We start from the raw sequence: 12,075 nt of genomic DNA on the forward strand, positions 1-12,075 counted from the left end.
GACAGTACTTGGCATTAAGGATGTCAATTTGCTCCATTTTTAGATTCATTCTTTGTTTACGTTTTCTCCTACTTGATGACATTTTTAATCGACAGATTTGACATCCTTAATGATGTTGATGGGCCTATTCACTTTATATTTTCGCAAGTGACCTAACCTTCTATTAGTGAATCCTCATTAAAAAAAACCTTAAAACAACAAAAACGAACATTTTAAATGATTTTACCACGTCTTGCACGATGTATGCCTATATGCATACCAAACTCTATGTGTGAACGACCCATCAAACATAATAACGATTATTGTTGTAGAAACTTGAGCTTACGATACGTGCCCCACTAATCTGTTTGTTACAGCTGTTTGAATTTGTTTGGCTTGTGGTAGTTCCTGGCGCATTTTGCTCTTTGTTCGCTGTATGTTTAATAAATAAATAAATATTTTTTTGTGCGAATTGTTTTTAAATACAACAAGCGAAGCGTATTGATTGTTTCATTTTACATTTGTACATCCGCTCAACAAAAATGTCCGAAGATGGTGAATATGAAACACATGAGGACAACACAAATTATAAAGCTATTAGGTATGTAGAAGAATTCACGAAGTTAATTTCACAAATATATAAATAATTTAAATTTTTGTTTGAAGTTGCGAAAAGATTCCCGAGCTATTCCTTGACAAATTGGTGGCCAAGAAACATTTCAGCAAATTTGGCAAAATAAGCAGATTTATTTTAAAACCTAAGCGGCTAAGTTGTACTGTGGAATATGAAACTGAGGAAGATGCTGAAAGAGCTTACATGGAAGCCGGTGAATTCAACGGCATTAGCTTTGAAGTTGATTATGCAGTAAATCAAGTGGCGCAAGTGCAAAGCACCGAGGAATGGGTAGATCCGGATGTGCAATCTGAACTAGACGCCATGTCACCGGCTCACCACAGACCGTTTGGTAGTGGCGGCGGTGGTGGTGGTGGTACAACAATGAGAGCAGTTTTCAATGCTCCACAACCTGCACAAAAGCTTATGGCCTTTTCCCGTTTAGCGCCAAAACCCGCACCAGCAGTTATATTGCCTGTAACAAAGCAGCCGGCTTCGACAAAACTGACTGCTATCAGAAGGGATTCTCCAACACCAGATATGCCAAAAATTGATGCTTCCGTGCGCAGCGAACTAGAGGCAATACTGAAAAGACCGGCGTTTACCGATGAAGATAAGTATAGGGTCTTGGACGCACGTGACAAATTAATTCGCCTGACAACGGTGCGGCAAATGGACATTAAGAAAGCTGTTGCCACAAAAGGTACATGTCCCGATATGTGCCCAGAAAAGGAGAGACTAATGAGGGAGTTTCAGAGACAGGTTGGTAATGAGATATGCTCCATAATATCGATTTGAATCAATGCTCAATTTTAGGTCTCAACCTTTGAAATGTCCAACGACGATGATAACTCACAATCAACAATATCCCACAGAAAAGCCATTAAGGAATATTCCAGAAGTAGTGCCGATCAGGAAGTACCCTTATCCCATGAATTGCGTTCTGAGTCAGTGCTGCAAATGACCATGTTATATTTAATGCATCAGATAATGGATCTTTGTGACGATCCTCAAACATCTCTGGCCGATTGGTTTCACTTTGTGTGGGATCGCACACGTTCCATACGTAAAGATATAACCCAACAAGAACTTTGTTCATTGGGTGGCGTGCAATTGGTGGAACAATGTGCCCGTTTTCATATACATTGTGCTGCCCGCTTGGTAGCTGAAGATCCTTCAGTTTTTGACAAAAAGATTAATGCCGAAAACTTAACAAAGTGCTTGCAAACTCTAAAGTATTTGTATCATGATTTGCGTATCAAGGGCATACAATGTCCATGTGAAGCAGAGTTTCGAAGTTATATTATCCTATTAAATTTGGGTGACTCGAATTTCTTATGGGAACTTAAGCAATTGCCAACAGGTATACAAAAGGCAAGCCAAATCAAACGAGCAATTGCTTTCTACAACGCTTTGCAGAACAACAACTTTGTACGATTTTTTGCCATGATACGTTCTACAGAAACTTCGTATATGGAAGCATGTATCTTGTTGGGATATTTTAACATACTGCGACTGCGAGCTATGGAAGTTATTATTAAATCCCACAATTGGAGAAAAAATGATGTTTTCCTGCCTTTGTCTTACTTGACCCAGATCTTGGGATTTGATGATGAAGCATCTGCTTTGAGTTTTTTTCGATACCATGGGCTACAATGCGATGAAATGGAAGATCGTGTACTTCTGGAGCGTATGGGAACTCCAGACTTGGCATATGCAATGGATAGAGCGTTAAAGGTAATAATTCCTTTTTGTTTCTTTATTTTACTTCTTATGTGAATTTTGATTTTAGCTGGTTGAATCAAAACGCAACGTATCGGTTGGAGAATGTGTATATGGTCAGCCTTTGCCATCCCCTTTGGCATTTGAGCAGCATCAACCACATACCAGCTTTGATTCTAATGGACTGCTTCGCATAGAAGCTTGGAACGCAAATGACCAATTAAGAGGTGATGAAGCACCCAAGAGAACCTTGGACGTATCTAAAAGTTTACAACCGGCAGCTGTAACCATACAGACACATTTTATTAAGCCTCCAGAAAACAACATATTCAAAATGCCTCAAGCATCGCCCCCCATTTCGCCTAAGCAACAGCAGAAAAAGCAGCAGCAATTGCTGCAGCCCGAACCTACTAAATCTATTTTTGGTACTTTTGCAAGCAACAAAGATGAAGGTCGCAGTTCTTCTCCTGGAGGTTTCAAATTTGGTGGAAATATTTTTGGTGGATCTGCGAATTCTAATGCTACATCTGTAACGTCATTCAAACCCGTTCAAGAAACAACTGGATCGTCTATTTTCAAGCTACCCGTATCCACTGTGCCTCCTTCAATAGACAATGCCCCAAGTTTTCAAAACTCTATATTTAAACCCAACGCAGAGGAGCCAATTCCAACTCAAGCAACGGGAAATATTTTTGGGGGCTTTATGAACAACGATACACCACAACCCCCTATCTCAGCCCCAAAGGTTAGCATATTTGGTAATGCTGTCAAGGAAACGGCAAATATTTTCCAAACGAAAACAATGGCAACTGCTGGACCTGATCCCTTCAAGAACGATAACGTATTTCAGCATTTCCATACCAAAGTAGATGCACCCATATTTGGAGGTTTTTCCATTCAGACAGACTCCACTTCTTTTGAAAAACCTGCAATTTCGTTTTCCCAAACGCCCTCCGCACAAGACATTGAACAACGCAAACTTCAATTGGAACGCGAACATGAGCTCAAACAAAAACAATTGGAGGAAGAAAGACGAAAGCTAAAGAATTTGGAAGAGAAAAGACTACGCGAGAAGCAATTGTTGGAAGAACAAAAACAAAAAGAATTGGAACGCAAGAGCAAAGAAGCATTGAGGAAAGCCTGCCTTCAAAAAGCCGAACAAGAAACCGAGAACATTTTGACAAGCATTCTACAACAGGAGTTGTCAACTATTGCCCAAGAAGAGTTAAGAAAATACCAAGCTGTGCAGCAAGCCTCCGAGTTACAAACTCAATTACTGCTTAGTGAAGTGATACAAGAAATTGTCGAAGACATAGCCCACGACGAATATGCTGTAATGTGTTATGACCAGTTATTGCTTAATCGTTATTTCAATCGCTGGCTAATGCATCTACGAAAGAAGCGCGAACAAAGAAAATTGATGGAAAGTACTCCACTGTGGGTGACCATCGATAGTCGAGCACAATTTGCCCATGCCCTGGAACATCCTTGCCAGGAGACAAATTTGGATATGATAAAACGTTATCGCATGGGACAACCCTGCAACTTCCGACAACTTATGCAAATTGGGGCCAGTGTAGACCATAGGCCTCCAATATGTCTATTCACTTTGATCGGGCGCCACTTGTTAACAAAACAAAATGTTACCCCTGCCGGCCTGCTACAACAAAGACAATATTTTAAATTGCTAATCACCATACCCTCCGACAAAGAAGAACTACCGGGGTTTGAAACATTTTGCAATAAATGGCTCTTCAAACATATCCTCAAGGCTCAATTAGAGACTGGCCCCTTCGTCCATGGTCTTCTGCGCCAAATGGCATTGTGTGTACGCAAGCTATCCGGTATACATCCCCACAACGAACAAGGCGATGAAATGAAAAACGAGGGCGACCATAGCGATGGCGTGCTGTGTTTCATAAGCGGCGAAGAATTCTGCTCCCAAGCCCAGAGACGACTGTACAACTTACTACAGAAATCGAAAAATTATAAAAAGATTCCTGTAGCCATTATAGCCTATAATTGCTTTAACGACAGATATAACATAGCTGAGATGTTAGATTTAGAGACATTGGAGGAAGAGGGTTTGCTCTACAAGTACAAAATATTCGGTAATGGCGTAAGCAGAAAGGATTTCAGTTTCCGCAAAGCCATAAAAAGTGCCATTGATTTTATAGCGGTGGAAAGTTATAGAGAAAATTGCACCGATATCCAGGCTCTGGCCATGGAAAATATACTTAGTTTCCTAGAATCTTCACTGGGTGAGGAAATTTTTCATAAGTTCCAAGATTCTGCCTTGAACAATCCAGTTTTCCAAAAGATTTGCCAAAAGCCAGAATATGTTGAAGGCGTTTACCATAAAGCCTTACAACAGCTGCAACAAATAACCCAGGAAGATTTTTCCGAGATGCCAGAATTTCCCGAAGAATTGAAGGAGTTTGTACCTCAGCACCTGAATTGTATAAATATACCATTAGGTTTGGAATTTTTTCCCACCAATTGGAAAAATAACAAGCAAAGAAAAGTTTTGCAAAGCTTCTTCAAAAAACTTTTTTTGCCCAGCCCAAAAGAAACTTCCCCGCCCTTCTCTAGCATAGAAGATTTAGAATTATGGTTACTTAATTATGCTTCGCAATGTGTGCCCCACGATGACCTGGAAGCCACAAAAGCAGCACATGAATCAATTCGGAATTTAGTTGAACAATTAAAACAACCTTCGCTGTATGCTATGGCAGCAACTGAAAGTATGAAAAACCTTAACTTTCTGCCCATATTGAAGCCCATTATATTTGCCCGCATTAATGCCACACTAAGAGAGTTTACGCATGAATTAAAAAATGCCCCCGTGATTTATGTGAAAAGAAGTCTACAAAAGTATTTGGTCCAACCATGGTGGCTTAACTATCAGCCTTTAGATTTGGTAAAGATGGACTATAGCTTGAGTACAGAGCACGAAAACAAATACAGTCCAGCTACTGATAACCTGAACGATGAACACAAAGAGAATGATCTAAATGAAGATTTGAACGATGTCATATCTCAGGCCGAGGCCACCTCACTTAGGGTGGAAAAAAATCTGCTTGCCCTAAAACAAAAGAAAGCGCAACAAGGAATAACTGCCCTAAATGGCGAATGCCTCCAACTCAAACGCACACTCGACGAATCGTTATATAAATTCGAACTGTCAAAGAGAATGGGACAATATGATAATGGCTATATAACAGATTTGACTCAAGACATCGATAAAACCATCAATGAGGTTCTAACAAATAAGGAAGCATTTTACTCGCCTGAAGCGGGTCTTAGGAAACGTAAGCGATTAAGCTTGAAGTCGCCTTTGGGTAACCAGCGGACGACACCCAATCACTCAGAAATAGACAATGTTATGGAACGTGCCAGGCAATTGATACAAAAAGTAGAAAACATGGAGGACACCAGAAGACAGAGGGACACATCTAATATATTTCATTGTGGAATTTAATTTATCGTTTTTCCCCTTCATTTTCAAATTTTGTAGTATTGAAGTTTTTAACTTTTAAGGTTTTTATGTTAGACCTGCGAATTTATTTTGACAAATTTAAAAAATCAAATAAATTTGAAATCTTTATTGTTTTAAACAAAAGTATATTTTTTCCCAAAATCACGGATGATGTGAGGGAGAGTTAATTACCAGTTTGGTATAATTTGACAGTTTTGCAAAAAGACTAGCTTAAGATTATTTAAGGGTAAGCAATGTTGCCATTTATCCTTGAAGTGGCTCAACATTGCCGTTTACTGATGGAACACCATTTCATTCATATGGCTATCGTGGCTGGTTTATGTATTGGGTTGCCCAAAAAGTAATTGCGGATTTTTCATATAGTCGGCGTTGACAAATTTTTTCACAGTTTGTGACTCTGTAATTGCATTCTTTCTTCTGTCAGTTATCAGCTGTTACTTTTAGCTTGCTTTAGAAAAAAAGTGTAAAAAAAGTATATTTGATTAAAGTTCATTCTAAGTTTTTTAAAAATGCATTTACTTTCTTTTAAAAAATCCGCAATTACTTTTTGGGCAACCCAATAGTACCTGATATTTTAGATGGACAGTTTGATCCCGCTACTGAAACCTGGAAGGGACACGAGCAAGTAGAAGTCGTACCGACCGATCTGTCTTCTTTCATCAGTAGTCAAGACGCATGAGGGACCAATCCTTCCGATCCTCCCGTTGGACAAGATCCAGATTCTTCAGCATCATTGTAGAGATTCCGTCTGGGACCTGCGCCTTGCACGATTTGGCGAAAAGGATGACATTCGTAGCTTCGTGCACTGTAAATTATGATAGCTGTCCAGCGGCACGGAGAACACTGATACTATGAATGGCTCCCCTTCTAGCCTTGTCACTCTTGGGCTAACAAATTGACGTTTATCTAAGGATAATACCTCACAAGTGTCGCCAGTACTTTTTTTTAACAATTCTCTTTCTAGGCTAGCAAATTAAAAACAAACCAAAACAAAAATCACATGTTCTGCAAATTTTCGCTGGAAGTCTTTCGCGTAATTTTTGCTTGCAAATTTTTAAAAGAGAGTTAATTGGCTCTTACTCTTGCAAATTTTTACTGGAAAAATTCGCGAACAGTTTTCGCGAAAAATTTTCACCTGTCACAATAGAAAGCAGAGGTGAGTCTTCTGTTCTATCCCAACTTAAGGCTGGTACTCTATTCGTTTTTCACAGTTCAAAACACATATTTTTCACGGTTACTTTTTTGAAACACTTCAAAAATTCAATGAAAATATAATACTTTTCAGAATGTTTTCATAAGTAATGAGGGAATGTCCTACTGAATGAAATCAGATTTTTTTTTGCCTCAAAATCTATTATCTAAAAAAAGTAATCACAAAAAAATTTTGCGGAAAATGAACATAATACCAGCCAATATGCGCAAAGATTTTAGGATTTGTACTAGATTTGTAGCAGATTGCTTGGTCTTCTTTTCTAGTAACCACCACAATTTAGGTACAAAAATGTGTGAAACTGCTATCTTTACTTGCGGTATAATGTTTACATTTTGCAATTTTTCCAGATCTTGGTCTTACGATCTTTGGTTGCCAACAAAATGCAAAACCGTAGAATCAACCTATGTATCGCAAACTTCCGAGAAAATCGGAACAGGCGTGAATGTTATTAAAATATTACCATAAGTAATGCTACTAAATGAAATCAGAGAATTTTTTTGCTTTAAAATCTATTATCTTAAAAGTAATCGGCGAAAAATATCAGAAAAAGCGAACCTAGTACCCGAATTAGCAGTATAAGGAAAATACTTGACTTAGGCCTTTCGTTATAAATCTGTTATTTCCAGCTGTATCCACCTGCCATTTGGAGGCAAGATGCATATGAAATTTTTTCTTCCACAAAAAACCAAAAACTGCATTCTGAAAAAAAATTGAGTTAGGCTTCTTTGATATTAAACCACCGACATGCATCTATGTGATGTTATTGCTTTGCCTATGGCAAAATAACGGGAATTGCAGTGTTGCTAATTGTGTGTATTACAGCACAGTAGCAGTGAGATGTAATATAGACATTTTGGGTTTTCCTATCACATGAATTGAAAAAATGTCAAATATATATTCTTCTGCGCGTTACTGATTCTAGTTAGCTGCAGGTGGTTGAAGTGAGACACGCGAATCAAGGGCTTGATAATAGCAGATTGTTTATTTGATCTCTTATGACTCATGGCTTATGGAAAATCACGCAAAGACGTAATTTGTTTATCACCTATGTACCCATGTGGCATAGGAAGGGTGAATTTTTTGTTTGGTATACTAAACTAAATATAGCTTTGCCAATCACTTTAAAGGAAAAACATGTTTATCGCAATTTCGCCAAAAATATATATAAAAAACGCATGTTGTTCTAAAAGATAATCATCACGAGATTTCTTTTAAAAAGACAACAACAAAAGTTTGTTTTGATTCATAGGCAAACACAAACTGTAAACAAGACTTTACCCCCATGTAAAATGAAATGCGTCACAACGTATGATCGTTTTATTCAAGAGGAATGTAGGAAGGAGGGGCCTGCAATGATTTGTAAGTTTCCCATCCGCCCATGCTATTAATAAAAGAAAATCCAACATTTTTTGGTTTTGGCGGGTAACAATAGTGATCGGGTTTTTTATTATTCTTTTACTTTCATCACCGTCATGAAATGATGATGAAATGCTGGGGGACCATGTGTAATATTGGCACTTTTGTTTTTATGAAAAACATCACACCACATACTATCTTTTTTTTGGCAATCGAGTCAATACAATAAAATTCTGACTAAACTTTGCACGAGCAATGGTAAGGCAATCCATATGTATGAATGCATGCTTTGTTCTCGGACCACCATTGTTACCCCTTTTTCGATGTTTTATTATGTGTTATAAATCTGATTTTAGTACATATCCTTTTTTTTTGTTTGTTTTCTGTTTTATTCTATAGAACAAAAAACTATTGTAAAATTAAAAATACAATAATAATAACTATTTTTTTAAAAACGAAAAATTTGTTTAACTAAAATATTAAACTGATTATTAAACTCAACAAATATACATCTTCTTTTTTTATGAAAATTAAGTGCAAGAAATTAAAACATTTCAATCCACAAAATATCGAGAGGAACGCTGTATACAGATGGGAAATTTGTTAAATCTCCCCCAATTTTCTAACAATATACTGCTGCTCTTAAACTTTAGATATGATGTTGAGCTTTGCACTGACGCAAGGCCTCATTGAAACCTTCGCACAATGTCAAATCCGATTGTCCTTGAGCACATTGCAAAAACTGTTTAATTTCCCAGCTGCATGGTCCTTGTGGTTCGTTTGCCGGCGAGCCGTATTGTTGAGCTGGTGCAGCAGCGGCGGGTGCTGGTGCTGCCGCCTCCTTATCACCGGATCCGCTGAAAAGGCTGGTAAGACCATGGCCGACAGTATGTCCAATGGCTGAGCCTACAGCGACACCACCGGCCGTTGCAGCCATTTGCTGGAACATGGATGGCTGCTGTGGGGCTCCTACAGCAGAGGGAGCAGCCTGCACGGGTGCTGGTGGTTGGGCTGGAGGAGCTGCGCGAGCTGGGACATTTTGAGATGGTGCTGGTGCAGGAGCACTCCTGTAAAGGCAAAATAAGACGATATATAAATGATAAATATCAAAAGACCAAGTAAAAAAGAGCAAAGTTGGGCCAGGCTTAATCTTTTATACCCTCCACCATGGATCGCATTTGTCAAGTTCTGTACATGGTTTCTCTTTATAGGAAGAAATTTAAAAACGAATTATGGTAGGTCAGTCAATAAATGGATAAGAATGGCTTTGCGTAAGATCCAGACCTGTCAAACTGCTGCTCTACGAACTGCATTAGGCTCTCCTCCCAGCTCTAATGTGGAACATCCTCCATTGGGATACGAAGATTCTTTCTGTGCAAAGACACAGTTATAGGGTATGTTCTGACTTTGACTTTTCCTCTCACATAAACAACAATTTGTTATTATTACGCGAATAAATTGTCAAAATGTCATAAATTGTCATAAGATTTTTTAAATGAATCAATTGAATAAATCAAATGTCATTGAACCATAGTGTTTGATAATACCTGACATACCGACAATTTTAGGTACTACAAGCAGCCTTATTTACGACTGCAAATCGGGCAATGTATATATAGAAGCTATAGGATTGCAAATTTTGCCCATGAACATTCTACAAAGAACAGGGGCAAACTTCTCACATATCCGCAGTCCGATTCAAGTTTTAAGCTCAATGATAAGGGGCCTCATTTTTATAGCTGAGTCTGAACGGCGTGGTGCAGTGCGACACCTTCCTTGGCATAGAACCTCACAACAACCGCTGAAATCTTTTTCTGATGGTCTCGCCAGAATTCGAGCCTAGGCGTTCAGCTTCATGGGCGGACATGCTAATCTCTGCGCTACGGTAGCCTCCAAGCTATAGGATCAGGAAGTAAAATCGGGAGTTTGCTTTATACGGGTTATGAACCGATTCAGACCATACGTGGATATTGGACGTCGTAGTAGATGTCATTGTTCAAAATTTTAGCAAAACGGATAACAAATATACTCATAGGGGCTCAAAATATACAATCGGAGATGGGTTTATATGGAAGCTATATGGGCCGATTCAGACCAAACTTGGTTCGTATGTTGGAGGTGTTGAAAGTCATTGTGCAAAATAAGAGACACCGAGAACTCAGACTTTTAGGATCTCACGTAGTCATACTGATGGATGAGCCCCTACAGGGGCTATATCTAAATCTGAGCCGATATGGCCCATTTGCAATCCCCAACGTCCTACATAAATAAGAAGTATCTGTGGAAGTGGCTGGTTCCATCGTTCGACCTCTATTATGATATCGACACAGAATGTCAGACGATCAAGAATGTATTTACTCTGTGGGGTCGCAAATCAATATTTCGAGGTGTTACAAGAGAATGGTTAAGTTATTACGTTGGACTCCAACGAGAAGCTTAATTAAATTAACACTGTCTGTTCAATCCCAAGGGAATTCGGTTGTATGTACCGGATTGAACCGCTGGGATCCCGGATTGAACCGCTGGGATCCTTCATCGCAGGGGCTGCCTCCTTAGTGTGCAACACACTACTACAACAGCAACAGACATTTTTCCCAGAAAGTATTTCAGACGTCGAAAGCTTTCCATGAAAATGTAAAGCCAACGTAAGGTATTCCTAGAACGGCGCAATATATAAATGTATCCAGAATTTAAATCACTAGGTATTGTTGCTTACTACATATTGCCATATTTTGCGTATTGGATGTTTACACAATGCTATTAACAGCATTGATAACGTGTTTTTTATTAGGTTTCGGAAAAGGTCAATCAAAGCGAGGAGTAACTTAATACTCGTGTATTAAGCTATTTTTTTCAATTAAAATAGATAGCCCTTGTCATTCGAGAATAACTTCAATCAAACATCGAGTAACGTCCACATTATAGTTTGCAAATTTATTTTCTTTTTGCTTATAGATTATCGTAACACTCACATTCACATTGAAGGTTATGTAACGAAAAAAAAATTAATTTCATCATTTTCCGAAATTTTTGTAGTTTTTATCACAAATTTCCCATATGGGGAAAAAAAATTAAATATATTTGCAGTGCTGTGCTATTTAGGACTCAGAAAAATCTAGGAGGATGGAAAAAGATCCAGGACCTTTGGACTTTTCAATTATTTTTTCATCTAAAATTTAATTACTTACCTTCTTGAGGCTGGTGGGGGGCTTGCAGAACGTCCACGTCTAACCATTTTTATAAGATTTGTTTATAAACTGTTTAACTTGTGTTAAAGGTTCAATTAAGTTATGCACTTGAAATTTTTTTCACCAAGTTCACGATGTTGTTGTCGCTTTGAGTTTTTGTTTCTGTTTGGCAACTTCGGCTTCAATTTCTTTATATTCTTTAATTTTCGAAATACCAGAAATTTCGAATGGCTTGTCATGCCACGATTATTGGTAACCGATTACATTTTTATGTCAAATACATTTTATTAAGGTTGGTTTACACCATTAGATAAATCTATAGGATTGCTATGATAGATGATTATGCATATATACAATATATTCAGGTAGTGGCAGTTGCCCAACAACAAAATATTGAGTTCCAAATTAAGTGATTAGTGTAACTCTGATTTTGAGTATGTCACTTGTTCGGGTCATTTTTCGTTGTTTGTATATGCGGAAAAGTAGTATTCTGCTTACTGTGAGG

The 12,075-nt window shown here is 38.2% G+C and overlaps 2 protein-coding genes across 2 annotated transcripts; one reads left to right on the forward strand and one right to left on the reverse strand.

Moving 5' to 3' along the window:
• Window positions 1-242: 242 nt before the first annotated feature.
• On the forward strand, window positions 243-5,930 carry LOC106091029 (protein xmas). The gene is made up of 4 exons (XM_013257423.2): window positions 243-580; window positions 646-1,354; window positions 1,409-2,329; window positions 2,385-5,930. Exons 1-4 carry the CDS (start codon window positions 522-524, stop codon window positions 5,793-5,795), a joined length of 5,100 nt encoding a protein of 1,699 aa, XP_013112877.2. The 5' UTR covers window positions 243-521; the 3' UTR covers window positions 5,796-5,930.
• Window positions 5,931-8,613: 2,683 nt separating this feature from the next.
• On the reverse strand, window positions 8,614-11,756 carry LOC106091037 (coiled-coil-helix-coiled-coil-helix domain-containing protein 2). The gene is made up of 2 exons (XM_013257437.2): window positions 11,571-11,756; window positions 8,614-9,449 (listed from the first exon to the last, which is right to left on the reverse strand). The coding sequence occupies exons 1-2, from the start codon at window positions 11,615-11,617 to the stop codon at window positions 9,032-9,034; spliced, it is 465 nt and encodes a 154-aa protein (XP_013112891.1). The 5' UTR covers window positions 11,618-11,756; the 3' UTR covers window positions 8,614-9,031.
• Window positions 11,757-12,075: the final 319 nt, after the last annotated feature.

The sequence above is a fragment of the Stomoxys calcitrans genome, chromosome 4, assembly GCF_963082655.1.
Source record: "Stomoxys calcitrans chromosome 4, idStoCalc2.1, whole genome shotgun sequence".
In the NCBI taxonomy this organism is placed as follows: domain Eukaryota; kingdom Metazoa; phylum Arthropoda; class Insecta; order Diptera; family Muscidae; genus Stomoxys; species Stomoxys calcitrans.